The following is a 20,784-nucleotide window of genomic DNA, read 5'->3' on the forward strand; positions in this document are numbered from 1 at the left end:
ATTTTCTTGTTGATCTGATGGCAGAATTTTCTTTGATGTTTTGCACAGAAATTTTGAAGGCAGGAATCATGAACTTTTTTCACATGAACCCACTCCATTTGTAGGTTGGTTTCTAAAGCCTGCATATATACTTTCAGGGAGTAGTCATCTCTGTATTGTGATTGGCTGTTCCTACACTCCTCCTTGAGTTCATCTGTTGCAGGAGCAGGTCAGAGGAAAAGCAGGAACAGGCACTCTTCTACAAAGACACCTGCATACAGAGACGTTCTTATGCACGCTTAACTACAAGTGCTCGTAAAGAGTTTATGTCCCTCCATATCTATAGACTCACGCCATGCAGCGGGGGACCATTTTAACCTCATGCGCGCTAGCGGAATTCCGCTCCTGCGCTGAGATTTTTAAAAACGCATGTTACGTGACGAGCTGGGCTCGTCATCAGCGTGCGAGGAGGCTACGCCATGACGAGCCCAGCTCGTTATCAGCGTGGAAGGGGTTAAGGAAATTTCTCCCATCACAAGGCTTCCTATGGTTCTAGCACAAATGCCCCCAGAAGGACCTAGATGTCAAGAAGTGGCCATAAAAATAGACTTGTTACTAGTGGGAAGGACCCCAGAGGACAAACATAATTTTGCAAGGAACTTTGAACACTCTTCCATCAGAGCTGTAGCCCACACCGTTACAGTTTATTGTCACTTATAGATGTCTGCTCAATATAGAAACTGATTTGCCACTCTACTTAGAATATAAATTTATTAAGAGAGTATCTAGAAAAACACAGATAGTCTCATACTAACATAAGACATAAGAGACAGTTTTACCACTAAATATCCTTCCTTTTCTATCTGTTAAAATTTATGGCAAGTGAATGTACACCAAACTATGGGCCTGATGTAGCATTAAGCGTGCCGCAAAAACATTGTTTGCGACTAGTATTGTTGTGACTAGCATTGAATTTTGCGAACTGAATTATGCACTAATATGTTGGATTGTAAAATTCCGAATCGGAAACGGTCGCAATCTGACCTACCTAACTAATATTCATTAGGTAGGTGGTAAAGCATGACTTAGATTGGATATATTCACAGAAATGGGACCTGCAAGGGTCAGGAGACGACCGTGTCTGTGATTGCATTTAGATAAGGAAACTTTTTTTTTCAAAGCAGCCCAATTTGCTTAAAGGAAACCGGGCCGCTTTAACACGTCATGACCGTTGGAACACTTGCATGCTGGGATAATTCCCCTGCTGTGCGAGCATTCCACTCAAACGGGTGTGATCATGACGAGCTCAGCTCGTCATGAGCACACGAGCACTGTGCCTCATGACGAGTTGATCTCGTCATGAGCATGGGGGCGCTGTGAGCGCCCCCTTCCCCCCAGCACAGCGGGGGAACATGCCCCGCAGGGAAGGGGTTAAAAAAGCTTTTTTTTTAAATGTTCTTTGGAGTTGGTAGTGGTCCTCTAGAGAGCCAGAAACATTTTGCACAGTTCACAAAGAGCCGAAAAACGTTACCACGTCCTAACATGGGACTTATATATTGTAAATCCCATTTTTTGCAAGCCCAAACTCCATTTTAGAGGATAGTCCATCTGGCTTTATGTGTGTAAAGCAGTAAATGTTAGCATAGATGCGCCCGCAGCACTTTTTGATCAGAAGAACGCCATCTGTAGTGTGATGGCCTTTATAATTGTAGCTGGGGTCCCCTTGAAGCAGTGGTGCCTGGTGCTGGTCCAAGATAAACATTGCCTTGGCAGGTTTTCTTGATATCTGCCAACTGTGCAAAACAGTTTCCTTTCATATTCGAAGTTCATTATTTTCTAAGTTTTGTGGAGAGAAAATCTAAAATGGTATGACAGGCTGGCAGCTATTATTGGCATATATCTCTTTAATAACAGAACCTCAAGCAGCCATAAAAAACATTATGATATTGCAGTTATGTCAGACAACACATGACTGTTAGACCTGCTCTCGAGCAGAAGGGGGAGAAGCGGGTGGACTCAAGGAAAGGCTTTGGAATCGACACTTCGGTACAAAATAAGACATTTGACGAATAAAAACCAAGCACATGGGAGTGACAATAAAGAAAACCAATGATAAGCAAGGGCTGACCCTAAGGGGCTTATAACGACTGGTACTGTCTACAGTTATCTGTAAGCAAGACCTAAAAAAGAGGTGTTAAGGAGGTCTAAAGCAGGTCGTAAAATTACAAACCAGCCTCACAGTGTAATCTAGGGAATAGGCTTTCGATGGTATGTTGAGGAAGATACCACTTGAAGATAGAGTCTTCACATCGAGGAAGGTAGCCGGGTAACATTTCCTCGTTCTTGGTCTTACCAAGATTTTAAAGTCTAATTGAACAGAGCTAAGGAAAACTCAATTTTAAGTCAAGACACAGAGTTATGTGTGCGTTTAAAGCCCCCGGGGACTCTGCTGGTCAACTGACCTACGGCTTGAAGTAGAAGGTCGTAAATGTAGAGATGGAGACCAGTCTGCTTCCTGGTGGAAGTCCACCAGGGCGGTGCAGCGTCAAAAGGCCCTTTAAGCAGGGTCAGAAGTAGCGAGCGGGTCCTGAAGGAGGAGGTCTATAGTGACTTGAACCTTGACCAGGAAATTCAGTCCTGGAGTTTTCTTTCATATAAGATTCTCAGGCATGACCACCTCCCAGAAGCATCATTCGTGGATATTTATTGCCATATTTGAAGTTACAGGTGCAACTTCAGGGACCTGTTGTGCATCCACAACGATTTAACCAATCTTATTAAAGATTCATGATTTTACAAGTAAGCATTTTCGTAGTTGTTACTTGTTACTAGTTTTTGTAGCAGGGTTTTTGTTTCTGTCACCATTAGTGTGACTAAGCAGTATCTTCAAAGAAATACATTAATCATTTTTTTTTAATAATCAAGTTTATTAGAGCTTTAGAGAACAAAAATACTTTGGTAGTATGTCAGACACATTATTTAAATACAGTACAGACGATAAAAATCGACAGACTCGTGAGGCACTGATGGAGTGAGTACAGCACTGGTTTATAAATAATCACATACCCAACCCACCGAACCCCTCAAGCGGGCAGTAAGTTAAACCATTTGCCCCATATTTTACCAAAATGTTCGGGCATCCCCGGGCCTCGAAGAGGGGCTCCTCCTGAGTTCCACACCAGACCACTCCCCATCTCCATTTCAGCACAGTAGGAGGCTTGGCTTGTGACCAGAGCGCCGCTATATTGCGCTTCACCACCGCTATTGCTGTTCCCAGGAAGCGCTTATCGGGCCAGGATCCATCAAGCCCGTCAAGCACCCCCAGGATCAGACGCAATGGGTCGTGGGGGACCTCCCACCCCAGGGTTCGTGTAAGTTCAAGCTCCACCCCCGCCCAGAACGGCGCAAGGACGGGACATTGCCATACCATGTGGTAAAAATCCGCCGGAGCGTGGCTGCAGAGTATGCAGGATGAGGAGGGCCGCATGCGAGCTCTAAACAAGCATGCTGGGGTGAGGTATGCCATGTGTAGATAATAGAGTTGGACTAGACGCAGCTTGGAGGAAGTCATCAAGGTCTTGGGGCCCATAAGGGCATCCCTCCAATCCGCGTCCTCCAGGGGACCCAGCCAACCCTCCCAGCAGATAAGAAGCAGGTCTAGGGATGCGGGCCATTGTTCACTAAGGTGCGATAAATCAGCGCCCCCCGCCTCTGCCCAGATTCCCCATCATCACTTGGGCCTCTAGGGTGCTAAATTCCGGGAAGGAGGTGGGGGACGGAATGTGGGTGTGGAGGGCATGTCGTAGTTGTAAGTATTTGTAAAACTGGGAGGAGTGGAGGGAGTAATGGTGTTGTAAGTCTGCAAAAGATCTGACATGGTCCTCCACCCAGACATTTCCCAATAGCCAGATCCCGATGTGATCCCATCGACGGAAGTCTTGGAGAGCCGAGACCTCCTCCAGCTAGGCCCCACTGCACAGGGGCGTCTGTCTGGTGAGTCAGGTCCCACTTTACGTGACGTAAGGCAGCCCGCCAGGCCATAAGCACAGCTCTAGTGGCGGTGGGAAGAGCCCATGGCACGGGGCTCCCATAAAGGTAGGCCTAGATCTGTGCGAAGTCCATTGACCTGACTTCCACCCGGTACACCGGGTCGGGCCAGCCACCCGCCCACCAGTCGTGGATCACGACGAGCCTCGTGGCCAGGTAGTAGAGGTGGAGATTGGTCACCCCCATGCCCCTGTCGTAGGGGGGTATGCAGCAATGTGCTAGGGACATTCGCGGCCTCCCTCCTCCCCACAGGAAGTGGGTGAGGACCCCATCCAGTTCCCGAAACCAACCACCTGGGAGATGAATGGTAATGTTTTGTGAGATGTATAGGAAGCGGAGTAGGACATCATTTTAAAAAGGGCACTCCTGCCCAGGGGGTTAAGAGGGAGAGATTGCCAATTTCTGAGGTCCGCTTTGGCCCTGGTGACCAGGGGTGTGATGGTCAGGGCCCATTAGAGTTCGGGGAGAAGGGCGACCCATACCCCCAAGTACTTAAATGACTGCCTGCGTAGGGGAATAGTTGTTTGGCAGTCGAAGCCTGCTCTGGAAGGGTGTAGGGGAACTAATGTGGATTTCGCCGGGTTGAGTCTGAGCCGGAAACCCGTTCGAAAGCCAGAGAGGGCGCCCAAGCATCACGGGCCAGAGCTCTCTGGATCTGCCAGGTAAAGGAGGACGTCGCCAGCATATAGGGCAATTTTGTTGATCTGGATTAGATCCTAGGCCCAACTGCGGATGAGGGGGTCCTGGCGAATGAGTGAGGCCGGGCTCCAGTGCTAATGCAAATAAAAGCGGTGAGGGCGGGCAGCCCTGGCGGGTGCCCCTCTGGATAGGGAATGTTTTGGAAAACACGCCATTAATGAGGACCCTTGCCTTGGGAGCCGAGTAGAGGACCCGGATGAGGCATCGGAACGGGGGGCCAAAACCCAGCCTCTCCAACACATCCTCAAGGTAGCCCCGTCTACCGTATCAAATGCCTTTTCAAAATCCATGAAAAGCAGGCCCAGATAAGGGGTGAGGTGATGGCGATGCGCGAGGGCGAGATGGAGACGGCGTATGCAATGCCGGGTACCTCGGGCAGGCATGAAGCTGCATTGGTCTGGGTGAACCAGCTCTTGCCAATGGGGGCGGAGTCGTTGGGCCACCACTGTGGCAAAGATTTTTCCCTCTGTATTGATCAGGGAGATGGGGCTTTAGTCCGCACAAGCAAGGGAGGGCGGCTGTGTCTTCTGGATGACTACAATAGTGGCCACATCAGACTCTGGCGGGAAGAACCCTTTGTCCACTAGGTGCTTAAACAAGTCCGTTAAGTGCAGGACCAAGGTGTCCCGGTATGTCGCGTAGTACTCCTGGGGGTAACCGTCGGGCCCAGGCGTTTTGCCGGAGAGCAACAGTGAAATCGCCCCGTGTATCTGTTCTGGGGTAAAAGGAAGATCCAGGGACTCCGAGTCCGCCTGGGAAAGGTGGGGCAGCTGAGTCCCGGTCTCGGCCAAAAACTCTGCCAGAAACTCCGTAATCCATACATTAGTACCCCCCACCCTGCCCCTCCCTCTCCCCACGTCACCGCCCTTCAGGCACTCCCACCACCGGCCGTGGCTAGTTCTATGCGTTTCGCGTGAACCAAACCCCTAGCCACCCCTCGCACCATGGCCTTGCCGGCCTCCCACAGAGTTCCTGGCGAGGAGACTGATCCCGTATTAATTGAGAAGTAGGTCTTTAATTCCTGCCCGAGGGATTCCACAAAGTCTGCGTCTTGTAGGAACCAGGCATTCATCCGCCACGTCGTACGAGTGCTGCTGGGGGAGTACCCGAGATGGAGGGAGACGGGGGAGTGGTCTGAGATGCCCCTGGGTAAGACGGTGGCCCCAGACATCAACTGACAGTTTACGGCAGGTAGTAGGAACAGGTCAATACGAGAGTGGGTGTGATGGGCCGCTGAAGTGTGGGTAAATTGTTCCTTGCGGGGTTTTCACACCCTCCAGGCATCGCAGAGACCCCAGGCAGAAGACAAGTCAGATAGGCGATTTGCAGAGGTGAGGCGGGAAGCCGATGGAACACCTGTCGTGTCGCACGAGGACTGCAGGACGGCATTGAAATCTCCCCCTACAACCGTCAGGCCCTGTGGAAAGTAGGAGAGTACAAGCATGAGGCGACGGAGGGCAGAGGCCATGGTGGCGGGGGTAATGTATGTACACAAGAGATTAATGGGGTGTCCCTCAACCATACCCGTCAGGGCCACGTAACGGCCTTGTGTGTCCGTTTCGGCCTGTGTCAGGGTGAAGGGGAGCCCTCTCCGACGTAGTATGGTGACCCCCCCGGGAGCCCCTTGTGAACCTGGAGTGCCAGACCCTATCAAATCCGTATCGGGCGAGAAAGTTACATTGTGAGCCCAGAAGGTGTGTGTCCTGCAGGATCAGGATATCTGGCGCATGTCGCTGAGCGCTGCGAAGAACGGTGGTGTGTTTTATACGGTCCAATAGGCTATTGACATTCCAGGAGAGGATGTGGAGAGCCCCATGTAAAGTGGACGCCATCGGGGTGGGTAACATGTGGGAAAAGGAACGCAAGCGCGCCTAGGCCTGGGTCCCCAGGAAACAGCGTTGCGCGGCCAGGGCCACTGGGTATAAGGTGTGCAATCTGGTGAGTCTCGTGTCGTCGTCAAAGGCAGACATGCGTGTAAAGCTACCAACAAAAACAAGTAACAGCGGCCCATTGGCGGCTGAAAACAACAAACTGTCGGGAGACAATGGTCTTCCCCTCTCCCTCACCCCCCAACTCCCCCCACCCTACACTTCTGAAGATGAAGCATCTGTCGCCCTGAAAGAGAAAAGACAATTCAAAACAACAACCCCACAATGAGGTAAACACTAAGCTGAAACGGTTAGCAGGACATGAATATGGCGGAGATGGACCCCCCTATTCCATGTAGTCGGATATGAGATTTGTCAACAGCTGCAATTATAGTTAGGACACGTATTCAACAGGAAATGCAAAGAAAACTAGGGAGTGAAGCAAGATTCGGTCACAGAACCAGTGGTTGCAGTAGAGTCAGATCGTCCCCTTTGTGGGGATTTCGAGAATGGTTGGATTGTAGGGACCTCCGGGGAGTGCTGTGAAGAGGTCCTGCTGTGTGACCCAGCTCAAGTATCCTCGGCCTCCTTGGATCCACGGAGCGCCGGGCTCCTAGACAGGTCAGAGTCGGATTTGGCTTGATGTAAGATGTCAGAGGGTCCTGGAATGCCGCTCAAGTCACTCAAGGAGGTAGTCGGGCTTGGAGAGGCTGACCTCCAATTTGAAGCGTAGGAGAGCGGGCGTTGGGATGCCACGCCCGGCGACTGGGACGCCTCCCCCGATGATCAGTCTTCTTGCTGGACCTATTCCGGCGTCTTTGGGGCTTAGGGAAGGCTGGATGCAGCTGTGAGGGGACCCGCAGGGTGGGGGAAGGAGACGGCTGGTTCAAGAGTGGCCGTTCCTCCGTGAGCCAGGTCCATGCCACCTGTGGGTTATCAAAGAAGAATGTCTTGTCCTGAAAGATGACCTTGAGCCGAGCCGATAAGAGAAGACTGTATCGGAGACCCATGCCGCAAAGCTTCTGTTTGACCTCATCGTAGGTGCGGCGCTGGGCCTGGACCTCCCTGGTGTAATCTGGAAAGACCATGATCCAGCTGTTCTGAAACTGCAGTGGAACCTGTGCCCTGGCCGCCCGAGGATGGCATCTCTGTCCCGGAAATTAAGGACCCTCAGGATTATGGGTCGGGCAGGGGCCCCAGGTGAAGGTCTGGGAGCCAGGGAGCGGTGAGCTTGCTCAACAGCAAACCAGGGCAATAGGGCCTCCTTGGACATCCAAGAGTGCACCCAAGTTTCCACAAGCGTGTCAGCGTGTTCTTGCTCCACACTCTCAGGAAATGCCAGAAGGCGCAAGTTGTTTCTCCTCAACCTGTTTTCGGTGTCCTCAGCCCTTCAGTGGAGCTCCGAGGTCCGGGTCTGTAGGTGGGCCACTTGGGTCTTAAGTTGGCTGATGTCATCTTCTGCCGTGGAGATGCGGGATTCCACCTCTGTAATGTGTGCCGTAGCATTGCGCAGGTCCTGGCGGATGAGAGCCACATCAACCCTCACTTCGCCAATTTTGTTTTCCACGGAGGACTGTGATGTGCTAATCGTCTGAAGGATGGTGGAGAGATCACCTCCAGCGGCGCGTTCCAGGGTCCGGTCCGATGTGGTGAATTGGTCCATTTTGATTTGGGTTGGGTGGGCAGGGCTCTGCGGGCGCGGTTTCTGCCCATCACTGCCAGGGGTGTGTCCTATCCAGCACCAGCAGGGGGCGGGCAATGGTCTTACAGAGGGAGAGGGGAGGGGGTCTCAGACACCCGGACCGTCAATGCTCAGGCCAGAGCGCCCAAGTCCAACCCCTGAGGTCACCCGGAGAAGCAAGACCCAGTCGGTGTTCCGGGTCCACCCCCAGGGCCTGGTGGAGCGTCCTGACGGGGGGTGACCCATGCAGGCCAATTGTCAGCCCCCTGAACAGACCCCCAACAGGTCCCTAGTTCCGGCTAGGATGACCTCACTTCCCAGAGAGTGATTGGAAGCAAATGAAAGGATCAGGGAGGAGGCAATGTCCGTGTTGGGTTCCGCTTCTGACTCGAGCCGACCGGAGCGGATGGGTCCTCCACTGACTCTCCCGTTGAATCCAAGGAAGCACCCCCTGGCAGGGAGCGGGGCGTGGAAGGGAGCAGACTTGATGCAACCAAGAAGGAAGGAGGAAAAAAAAGGGGGGGTGGAGGCGCCAAGAGTAAACCTCTGCATGGCCACCTGACGTGATGGCCGATCACCACCCCCGGCCCCCACTCACCAGCGTTGTCTTTGGAGGGGGGAGTAACTAGGGAGTCCTGCACGTCTTCGGGCCCAAACGTCCTGGCAGTGATAGTTGGGCCGTCACTCCCAGGCGGATTACAGCGGCGTAAGGGATCAGGCCCGAAATCCATTTATTATTAAGGTTCTTGTAATCCACTTTCATTGCCACGTTATGCGATGTCATCAAAGGTAATGTAATGCCACTGCCTGTGACGTCATTATCAGGTGATGGGGATTTAAAAATGCTTGTTATCACTTTTGCTTTCCCCGTGATTTTGATGAAATGAGAACAAAGCTTTACCTCACATACCTTCCCAGACCCCTCCTCGAGTGGCTCATACACTAGAGATTTGTTTGTTGCATTCTGGTATTTGCAGTCAATGTACAATTATCAGACTTTCTGGACTACAAGTCCCACAATGCAAAGAACAGCAATGACCAGTTGAGCAGCTCCTCCATTGACTTGGCTTCTCTGAGACCTGTGTCATGCAGACCATGAAGAATTGTGAAGTCTGCTGTATTTGTAATAAGAGAATTTCAAGCCTCAGTGGTACCCATGACCCTCATGGCTCAGTAAAACCTCTCACATTGGACAGTAGTTACAAGTTGGCTCATTTGCATCTATAGTTCAAGCACAATCTGCTAATCAGACTTTCAGATTCTGGCAGGGCATGCTCAGCTTTTCATGCTTCTGCGGCCTTTAAAATAGAGTTCAAGCTTGTTGGGTGGAAGTCGTTCTATTGCTAGACTCGTGAGGGGCCTAGATGTTCTGGGGTGGAGAAATTACTGTTAATTGTATATTTCATCTACTGTTGTGATAACCACATAAACCTATTCCCTCTGGCAATCTGTGAACACATGAGTCTCTATGATTAGTCTTGTTGACCTTTGACCTCTCTTCTTCACAGACAAGCATGAAGAACATGGAGCCTGAGCTGACGTGCCCGGTGTGTAAGGAGATGTACAAGCAGCCCCTGATCCTGCCCTGCCTCCACAACGTGTGCCACCTCTGTGCCAGTGAGATCCTGGTACAGCATGGCTACATCTGCTGCGACCCCAACTCTGAGCCCACCTCGCCAGCTTCCTCACCTGCTACACGGAGTCCGCGTATGGGCAGGAGGGTGGTGCCCAAGCCTGACCGCCTCGACCGCCTCATTAAGTCAGGTTAGCCATGGCGTGGGAGGGGAATGCACCACAGACACCAGCCATGGGTCTCCTGAGCTGGCACTCAAGTTGCCTGAAGAGGGAAGGGCAGCTAGGGCCCGATTCACAAAACTAACTTAAGACAAAATCCTAAACTTACTACCATTTTGGTATTCACAGAAGACACTTACTCAAATCGGTATTCACAGAAGTTAGGACTCCTAACTTTAGGACTACTAAACTGGGAAAAATCCTAACTTTAAGACTTTCGGTATTCACAGAAGGCATTTAGGAGTCCTAAAGTTAGCAGTCCTAACTTTACTACTCCTAAACTGAGAACAATCCAATTGTTAAGACTTTTGGTATTCACAGAAGGCATTTAAGAGTCCTAAAGTTAGGAGTCCTAACTTTACTACTCCTAAACTGAGAAAAATCCAATTTTTTAGACTTTTGGTTTTCACAGAAGGCATTTAAGAGTCCTAAAGTTAGGAGTCCTAACTTTACTACTCCTAAACTGAGAAAAATCCTAACATTAAGACTTTCGGTATTCACAGAAGGCATTTAGGAGTCCTAAAGTTAAGACTCCTAACTTCTGTGAATACCGAAATGAGTAAGTGCCTTCTGTGAATACCAAAATGCGTAAGTGCCTACTGCCTTCTGTGAATACCAAAATGGTAGTATGTTTAGGATTTTGTCTTAAGTTAGTTCTGTGAATCGGGCCCCATGTGCCCAAATGAAGGAAATCAGTTGCCTGCTTCAGCAGTGGTCATCAGGCTGAGAGACAAATTAGCCTTTCCATGACAGGCAAGATAGTTGTTCCCCCTGGAAGTCAGTAGTTTGCCATCTGAGCTGCAGCGTTTACCACTTGCTGCTAGGGCAACCATCATTTTTTTTGCTACTTCCAAAGCTTCCATCTTTTTCACCAATCCATAAGCCGCCATCTTTGTCACCAGCCCATAAGCAGCCATTTTTGTATTTACCACATAAGCAGCCATCTTTGCACTTAGCCAATAAGCAGCCATCTTTGCCACCAGGATGTCTAAATAAACATCTTTGCCACTGGCTGCCTGTGCCTGCCATCCCTAGGTCTCCATTGCCACACAGTGTGCCTCTTGCACCACTATCTTTGTCTTTGGTTGACTTAGTCATCTTTGTTCTTACAAACTGACTACAAAGCAAAGACCAGACAGAGAGATCGACGAACGAATAGTCTTATCTAACATTTTATTTATTTGAAAAGTTTTATAAAGTGCGAACATGACCCGGCAGAGTACCAGAGCGCTGTACAACGCAGCTGGCTGGATAAGCTAGAGCAGGAAAACATAATAGATAACTACGCGTATGCAGCAGAAGCACATTGGAGACAAAAAATATACATATAAGCGATTAACAAGATGCAGATTGCATAGTAGATAAAAGAGGGCGGCGTTGTAAGGTCAATTCAAAGAGTTTGTGAGGCTACTGTACTATTGTCGCATGTAGCTATTCAGGAGCAGGAGAGCGTTCCATAATCTCGGAGCAAGACCAGAGAAGCTGCACTTGTAGGCTCTCTTTTTGAACTCTGGTGGTTTCAGCAGTAGTGTTTGAACTTCTTAGAGCGTGATCCCACCCAATCAGGGCCGGACTAGGAACAGAAACCGGCCCTGGCAAACTGCTCAGCCGGCCCCCTGTGGGGTGAGGGGGAGCGCAGCCGAGCAGTTTGCGAGGGGCAGTTTCGGCCGATTTTGTTACGGGGGGCGATATTGCCGACCCCCGGTAACAAAAATCGCCCCCCCTGGGGCCCAAAACTGCCCCCCACCTTAGCGGCCCACCAGGGAAACGCCCGGTGCCCGCTATGGACAGTCCGGCCCTGCACCTGATAGTTCAAGTTTATTTGGCAGGTAAGTGGACATTTTCTGATGCAGTGTTTTGTGCGTCAAGCAGGCTATCTTTTACCTGATTCTTGCATCGAGGGAAAGCCAGTTTAGTTGAATTAGATCAGGTGTGATATGGTCACATATTCTGAAGCCCGTGATGAGTCTGGCAACAGAGGTCAGAGTGGCCCTTAAAGGATCCAATTTAGCTCTGGGCAGCCCAGCCAGGGTCCCAATTCGGTAGTCTAAACAGGAGATAACAAGGGATTGGACAGCTTATTGCAGGTCAGTGGGCGGTAGGAATGGTTTGATTTTCCTTAGTGTGCAGAGTTGGTAATTGGCCACTCTTGTCACACTGATGTGATCCTGCATATTCAGGCATTTGTCCAGAATTAGGCCAAGTGATCTAGTAGAGCTAACAACATGTGGGGTGCAGTTGAGGGCTCTTTAGTTGTTTGAGCAAGTACTGAATGGGCGCAGTATGAATGTGGGAGGCAAGGAAGAGGAATTCAGTTTTGAGAGTATTAGCAAAAGCTGGTTATGAGATAGCCACTGTTGGGTTTTTAAAAGAGCATAGTTGAGAGTCGTGTTGTCGTCCGGTGAAGATATTTTCCTATACAGTTGAATACCATCTACGTACATAGGACATTGTATGTTAGTCCATTTCAGAATTTCGGTGAGATGTTCCAAATACAGGTAGTAAAGAGTTGGTTATAGTGCGTATCCTTGTGGAGCTCCAATTGAGACTGGCTTACATTTGGAAAGGTTGTGATTGACTTTGATTCTTTGAGTTTTACTTTGAAGGAACAAGGCAAACCGATTAAAGACTGGACCCCATCCTTGTTTCAAGGAGGTCAATTAATGTGTTGTGTTTGACCGTGTCAAACACTGAGGAGAGAAGTAGTCTTAGGGCATCGTCCACAATGTGTGTTAAAGCAGTTCCAGTACTGTTTTCAGATCTGAAGCCAGATTGGTACTGGTCAAGGAGTTGAAAATGTTCAATGGGATTACAGAGTTGTGTATGTACATATTTCACAAGTAGTTTGGATACAGTCATGATATTTGAAATTGTTCAGAAGTTGTTAGGATCAGATAAATCTGCCTTAGGTTTCTTTGGTACGGGGATGACTTGTCCAATCGTGAGGCAATCTGGAATCAAGCCTTGCGCGAGAGATTCATGAAGAATCTTCGACCAGAGAGAGAAAAAGGATGAGGTTAGTTCTTTAAAGAATTTGGTGGGCATAGGAATGTTGAAGTGATTTGACGGTTTTAATGTAGTTATGATGTTAAGCAGCTCAGCATTGTCTAGTAGTCTAAAGGTATTCAAAGAAGCATCATTTTCTGGAGTATAGGCAACTGAAACAACCAGAAGAGAGCTCATCGAAGGTGTACCTGAAGCGAGGGTGGAGTGAGCTAGATTCTGTAAGTCTAGTAAGGAGAGTTTCAGATCTAATTCGATCTTTCTTGTTTTTTCAATGAAATGGGCTGAGAATTCCCCACTGCTTAAGAGTTTCCATTCATCTATCCTTCCGCCCAAGCATACTTCTGTCCATCATCCATCCATCCATAGTCTATCTGTCCATCCCTCTATCCATCTGTCCATCCAAATCAACCAAACAACAGTCTAATCCAGATATATTCAGCCATCCGCACATTCCCTAATTCATCAATCCATCTGTTTAAGCACACACTGCTCCAATCAATCAATCACCTACAACCCATTCACCCTTCAATGAAACCACCTAGACAGTCATTGACTCATCAATTCACTTCCCAACCTATCTGCCCACCTAGATATAGATTGATCTAACCATTGAATGATTCATTCATCTAACCACTCAGCATTCTGTTCAATGGTCTGAACTACTCTCTACGTGTATCAAACCACGGATCCATCCAGCTAGGCATCCACCAATCTCCCTTCTAGTCATGCATCAAACTATCACTAATACCACTAACCGGCATTAAAGCACCAACCCATATTCCCTCTTCAGTCTCTTCAACCAGATATCTCAGCATCCAAATAATAATTCTCAGTGGATAACGTCTCATTGTCTTCTCTTTTCCACCAGGATTTGGCACGTACCCTGGAAGGAAGCGCGGGACTAATCAGGTACAGACGGTGATCTTCCCATGCCCAGCTTGCCAGAGAGACGTGGACTTGGGTGAGCGTGGACTGGGGAACCTCTTCCGGAATCTGACCCTGGAGCGCATCGTCGAGCGATACCGGCAGACGGTCAACATCAGTACCACTATCATCTGCCAGTTCTGCAAGCCACCCCAGCAGGAGGCCACCAAGGGGTGTACTGAGTGCCGTTCCAGCTTCTGCAATGAATGCTTCAAGCTATATCACCCCTGGGGCACCCAAAAGGCACAACACGAGCCCACGCCACCCACTCATACCTTCAGGCCCAAGGTATGAACCTGTGCTATATGTCCTCACCTTTGGGCACCACATTCACAAGACCACACTGCCATCTTCACCTGCATGCCAAGGTGGCTCAACACAACCTTCTGGGCCCAATAAAAAGCCCATGCTGCCCACAGGTACATGTCCACACCTCTCCAACACACCTAGCAGTGTCAGCTACTCCGCTAAGGCAGAGGAGCGCCGCCCACTGCTCTAAAGCAAACAAAAAATGATAATAAAGTAACGTTATTATCATCTTATTTTTCCTATTGAGGGCAGTGGTGGGGCGGGCTGGCCAGAGCAGGGGGAGGAGTGGTGGGCACTCCCTAAGTGCTCATGACTGTTTGTCCGGCCCTTTTGGCCGGCCCTTTTGGGCCGGCCAAACAGGCATGCGCACTTTGCATGTTCCACACCAGGGAGCATTACACAGTCTGGTAAGGAACAAGCACAGGCTTCCTGTCCCCGTCTGGTGCTCAGACCAATCACAACGCTGCATTGCAACGTTTTGATTAGCTCAGGGGACCCTGTGTGCCAGGATGCTTCCTGCTGCCGGCCAGCACAGGGAAGAAGAAAGATGAAGAGGACGAGGACAGAGGAGAGGCGGTAGCCATCCGTTTCAGGTAAGTGCCTTTTTTCATTTACTCCCCATCCCCCCACCCTCTCCACCCGGTAGCAGTCGCTGCTGATACCTAGATCCACGGCATCAACATATGCCCCTAACTACACCTTTATAACTAAGGTATCAGCCCACTCTACTCAACTTAAATCCAGGCTGGTGATATATAAACCCTTGTATTTGTTTATATAGCACTCACACCTCTGGAAGGTAACTTCAGAGCACTGAGACTGTCATTGGGAAACAAACCCTGGCAAAGTAAATAGGTCTCCCCTTTTCAACCGATTGGTTTTGCCAATGCTCTTTCCCAATGTTGTGCAGCATCATTAAAAATAAATGCTTTTTGTTCATGCTGTGCACCATTTACAGTAAAGAAAGAAAAGAATAAAAGTGGAACAACGTGAACGCTCTCATGAATGAGTACGTGTCACTTCAAGTGCGTGCCTATTCTCATGAATGCATGATAACATATGCGCATGCATGCATGATGATGTAAGCACGTATGCGTCACTGCAGGAGCACAAGCATACAGAAAGATGCATATTTAACAACAAGGGGTGGTGATGGACAGAGTTTCTGAATTAAGCAGAATACTCTCACCCAGTCAAGAGATCAGGGCTAGATCCAACACCGTTCTTTAGCTCACTGCACCATCCCAGCTCAGAACCTGGCTATATGCAAATTAGTCTGTTCCTGTCCCAGTGCATGATGGGAACAGGGCAAACCAAACTACCAAGCCAATTCTTACACTGGGAAGGAAAAAAGCTTCCGGGGACCGGTTTCTGGCATTTCAGCCGTCGTCGGCCCGGCTTGCTTGAATCCTGATGGTGCAATGAGCAAGGGACTCACATCTGAGTATACCCTTCCACGCTTAGGGTGGACAAAATATTTAACAACAAGGGGTGGTGATGGACAGAGTTTCTGAATAAAGCAGAATACTCTCACCCAGTCAAGAGATCAGGGCTAGATCCAACACCGTTTTTTAGCTCACTGCACCATCCCAGCTCAGAACCTGGCTATATGCAAATTAGTCTGTTCCTGTCCCAGTGCATGATGGGAACAGGGCAAACCAAACTACCATGATGCACTGGGCCAGGGACAGGCTGATTTGCATATAGCCAGGTTCTGAACTGGGATGGTGCAGTGAGATAAATAACGGTGATGGATCAAGCCCTGATCTTTGGACTGGGTAAGAGTGGTCTGCTTAATTCAGACACTCTGTTCATCACCACCCCCTTTTCTGAATCGTTTTTGGCCACTATAGGTGTGGCAGGGTATACTCAGACATGAGTCCCTTTCTCACTGCACCATCAGAATTCAAGCAAGCCGGGACAACGACGCCTGAAATGCCAGAAACTGGTCCCCGGTAGCTTGTCTCCTTTCTGGTGAAGAATTGGCTTGGTAGTTTAGTCTGCCCTGTTCCCATGATGCACTGGGCCAGGGACAGACTGATTTGCATATAGCCAGGTTCTGAACTGGGATGGTGCAGTGAGATAAATAACGGTGATGGATCAAGCCCTGATCTTTGGACTGGGTAAGAGTGGTCTGCTTAATTCAGACACTCTGTTCATCACCGCCCCCTTTTCTGAATCGTTTTTGGCCACTATAGGTGTGGCAGGGTATACTCAGACATGAGTCCCTTTCTCACTGCACCATCAGGATTCAAGCAAGCCGGGCCGACGACGGCTGAAATGCCAGAAACCGGTCCCCGGTAGCTTGTCTCCTTTCTGGTGAAGAATTGGCTTGGTAGTTTAGTCTGCCCTGTTCCCATGATGCACTGGGCCAGGGACAGACTGATTTGCATATAGCCAGGTTCTGAACTGGGATGGTGCAGTGAGATAAATAACGGTGATGGATCAAGCCCTGATCTTTGGACTGGGTAAGAGTGGTCTGCTTAATTCAGACACTCTGTTCATCACCACCCCCTTTTCTGAATCGTTTTTGGCCACTATAGGTGTGGCAGGGTATACTCAGACATGAGTCCCTTTCTCACTGCACCATCAGGATTCAAGCAAGCCGGGCCGACGACGGCTGAAATGCCAGAAACCGGTCCCCGGTAGCTTGTCTCCTTTCTGGTGAAGAATTGGCTTGGTAGTTTAGTCTGCCCTGTTCCCATGATGCACTGGGCCAGGGACAGACTGATTTGCATATAGCCAGGTTCTGAACTGGGATGGTGCAGTGAGATAAATAACGGTGATGGATCAAGCCCTGATCTTTGGACTGGGTAAGAGTGGTCTGCTTAATTCAGACACTCTGTTCATCACCACCCCCTTTTCTGAATCGTACAAAAAGATGCAGGCGCCATTTTATTTATTAATTAGTGTTTCTCTGTTGCTCCACGCACATTGTAAAGTTAAAAAAGACATGTTGCTGACAGGCCATTTTTTTTTCAAATGCGTTTTTGCATAGGTTTAAATGTTATATTTCCCTATCTTGGCACAATAATTAAAAAACAAAAACAAAATGGCAGCCATATCATGCCATGGGAAACAACCTTTACAACGCAACTTTTACAACGCACTACCATTACAACGCAGTCATTACAACCCAACATCCCTTCCAAGGCTTGCCATTACAACACAACCATTACAACGCATGACACTACAACGCATACAATTACAACTCATGTCATTACAACACAGTCATTACAACGCATACCATTACAACACATACCATTAAAACGCATAGTACCCTTACACTATCCAACACTTACCCTACTGTTGTACCCCCTGGAGTTAGAATAGTAATTTTTACCCCCACACTATCCAACACTTACCCTACTGTTGCACCCCCTGGAGTTAGAATAGTAATTTTTACCCCTACACTATCCAACACTTACCCTACTGTTGCACCCCCTGGAGTTAGAATAGTAATTTTTACCCCTACACTATCCAACACTTACCCTACTGTTTCACCCCCTGGAGTTAGAATAGTAATTTTTACCCCTACACTATCCAACACTTACCCTACTGTTGCACCCCCCTGGAGTTAGAATATTAATGTTTACCCCTACACTATCAAATACTTATTATATATGCAAAGTAATGGTATGTGTTGTAATGGTATGTGCTGTAAAGGTAGTATGCGTTGTAATGGAATGCGTTGTAAAATTAGTTTTTAAATATTCGTTGTAATGGCATGCGTTGTAATGGAATGCGTTGTAATGGATGTTGCGTTGTAAAAAATGCATTGTAAAAGTATGCATTGTAACGTCATACATTCTCATGCCATAGGCATGCAGGTACATTGTAATCTCGCTGGGCCGCAGTAGCATAAAGATGCATTTGTGCACAGGTGTCAAGTTGCATGCGCACATCTAATTCTTGTGCTATACATAAAGCATTGCCAAAGCCAATAGATTCAACAAGCATTGGCATAGCCAATAGGTCTTGCCTTTGGGACCTTATAAGTATTTCATTAAGCAGCACAATATCCTTGGTGCAACATCAACTGTTGCATGGCTAAACACTTATAATGTCCCAAAGGTGAGACCTATTGGCTATGCCAATGCTTGTCATTCTAAATATCTGGTCATCCTATTATCCAGGCTCCATACAGCTGCTCCTCGCCAATCCTGTATGGATTTGCTAAGGGGACTTTGGACCCAGCACACTGAAGAGACTGATTGCTGGAGGCACAAGTCAGTAGTGTAAGCCTCTCCAGGCCTGGGATCCCTAAGCGTCCATTCCAGCGTCTTGATAAATCCTTCACCATGCTAGGCCTTCCCAAAGAAAGTCATGATCCTGGCTGTCTGTACACATAACTAGCAAACGTCATGTAAACCTATTTCACACATGTTACATACATTGGATGTTTGTGAATTGTTTTGTGTATCCCTGCGTACAGTAATGTTTCTGATTTACTTTTCCGGACGGTTTACACCCTTAAAAGCACTGTATACGGTCTGCAGTACTAATATTAAAATAGGTTTCTTTTAATCAATGCATCCTTACCACAACCTCCACCCCACATTAAAAAAAAAAAAGGAACCGTGCAATGTCGATCCGTTACAATGTGAACCGTTGAGTACAATTCTTCCACAACTTAGAACACAAAAGGGTGTGTCCTAAACACTGCAGTAAGATGCTACAAATTATCTGTTTACTAAAGGGAAAAATTAGAAATGTTGCATTGCTTGAAACGCCACTCATCATTATTGAGAGAAGCTGAAAGAAGTCATAAATGCCTGTGGTATAAGAGTAATGAATCAGATTTAAAGGGCGTTCATTATTTGTAAACAGTGAGGCACAAGTGGTCAAAAAAAAAAGTTTTATGACATTTGGAAGGAGTTGTTATTTTCCAAATAATTTACGCTGGGGGGAGTGATCTTTCATCGGGGGAAAGTAAATATTGCCAAATGTTGCTAAATAAAATAATAAGGATAGAATTACCAGTCTCCCTCTAAAATCTTTAAAAAAATGAGGCCGATGGTTTGGGAGTGGCCAGAAGGCTCCCGCCTGCACAAAACAGATTAAGGAAACGCTTGACTCGATTGCTACCTTACTTGAATTTGTCCACGTACACTTCAGGGCAGTAAATCTGAAGCAATCACTCTGCATTCTTTAACAGCCACGCCCCCTCACTCACCCCCCAAAAAGTTCTTATTAGTTTTACCGCTCAGCAGGTCTTAGTAGGGATGGGCGGAAGTCGCGGAAGGGACTATCGAGGAGAGGCACGGAGATTGAACCAATCTCCGTGCCTCTCAGCATTATTTCCATTACGGGAGCCCGCCCGCCCACCGCTCGCACACGCCTCCCGCCTGCCTTATTAGAGTATATTTAAAGGCTAAAATACATCTTAAATAAAACTTACCTTATTGCGCAGCAAACGTCCCCATCGCGGCTTCATTTTTGAAACCGCACATGCGCATGCGCAGTGTGTGCAGCCTAACATCAGTGAAGGAGAGGAGCGTGATTACTACACTGCAGCAGTTGTAGACCAGAGTTCTGTATGAGTGGACGCTGAGTTGAGATAAAAAGCAAGGTTCTGCTTCAAAAACGGATGAAAACAGTACTTGAGCCATGGGAGACTGATAAGAGAAACATACGAGGAACAACAGGAAATAGGTATGCTACAGCAAGTAGAAATGGAGGAAAAGTAAGTGCCAAGCACAAGAACCAATGAAAAGCAAGGACGGGATGTAAGCCTCTTTTAAGATTTATATTAACAATAGATTTAAAAAGCACAGCATAACTAATGTGTAGGAGAAACCAAAAAAATGTCACAAGGCAGTTCATAAACCAAATATGGACCAATTGGCAACCAGATTTCAATGAAGTCGGATAAGCTGCCGTATAACCAGCTTGTATCAGGAGAAACGGACACAGAGGTGGGCAGTAGCAGATGACTGACAAGCTTATTCTCAAACCACTGTCTCAGTTCGCTAATAATCAATTTACTCTGTTGAATATTAAGAAGAGGGGATAGTTTCACTTGACATAATAAGACTCTTTGGGCTTTAAAGATTGGTTTCTAGATGTTCGGCTGCACTTTTGGTTTATAGCAGTTGGCATCATGTACCATTGCACGAACTTAGAAAAACACTACATACGTAATATAAAACATTGGAATGTTGAGAACTCTATTGAGGAGAATGGAGAGGCTCTGGGCCAAAGTTGGCTATTAAGGACCTTCTGCTCCAACTTTCCAATTCTTGTCTTTCTGTCGTTCTCTGTTTATTTTAGAATATTCTACGATCAGTGGTGAGAATATTCTAATAAAATTGCGGCCCTTATGCCATGGGCTATAGTGGCTGTCAAAGGCCCTCTCCCTCTCTATAGGCCCTTTCCTGCGGCGTGGGCTTATAATTTAGGATTAGTGCCTTTAACCACTGCTGTAGTCCTTGGCTGTACAATATAATGCTCAATTAGGACACTGGAATGTTGAGA

The 20,784-nt window shown here is 48.0% G+C and overlaps 1 protein-coding gene across 1 annotated transcript in view; it reads left to right on the forward strand.

Annotated features, from left to right (window-relative positions):
• Window positions 1-20,784, forward strand: part of TRIM46 (tripartite motif containing 46) — a 139,299-nt gene that overhangs the window by 50,536 nt on the left and 67,979 nt on the right. Inside the window, exons 2-3 of the mRNA XM_086946371.1 lie at window positions 9,783-10,038; window positions 13,943-14,286. Of these exons, the coding sequence (XP_086802497.1) occupies window positions 9,783-10,038; window positions 13,943-14,286 (600 nt within the window). The remainder of the gene's footprint in view (window positions 1-9,782; window positions 10,039-13,942; window positions 14,287-20,784) is intronic.

Source organism: Lissotriton vulgaris, chromosome 12 (genome assembly GCF_964263255.1).
Source record: "Lissotriton vulgaris chromosome 12, aLisVul1.2, whole genome shotgun sequence".
Lineage (NCBI taxonomy): Eukaryota > Metazoa > Chordata > Amphibia > Caudata > Salamandridae > Lissotriton > Lissotriton vulgaris.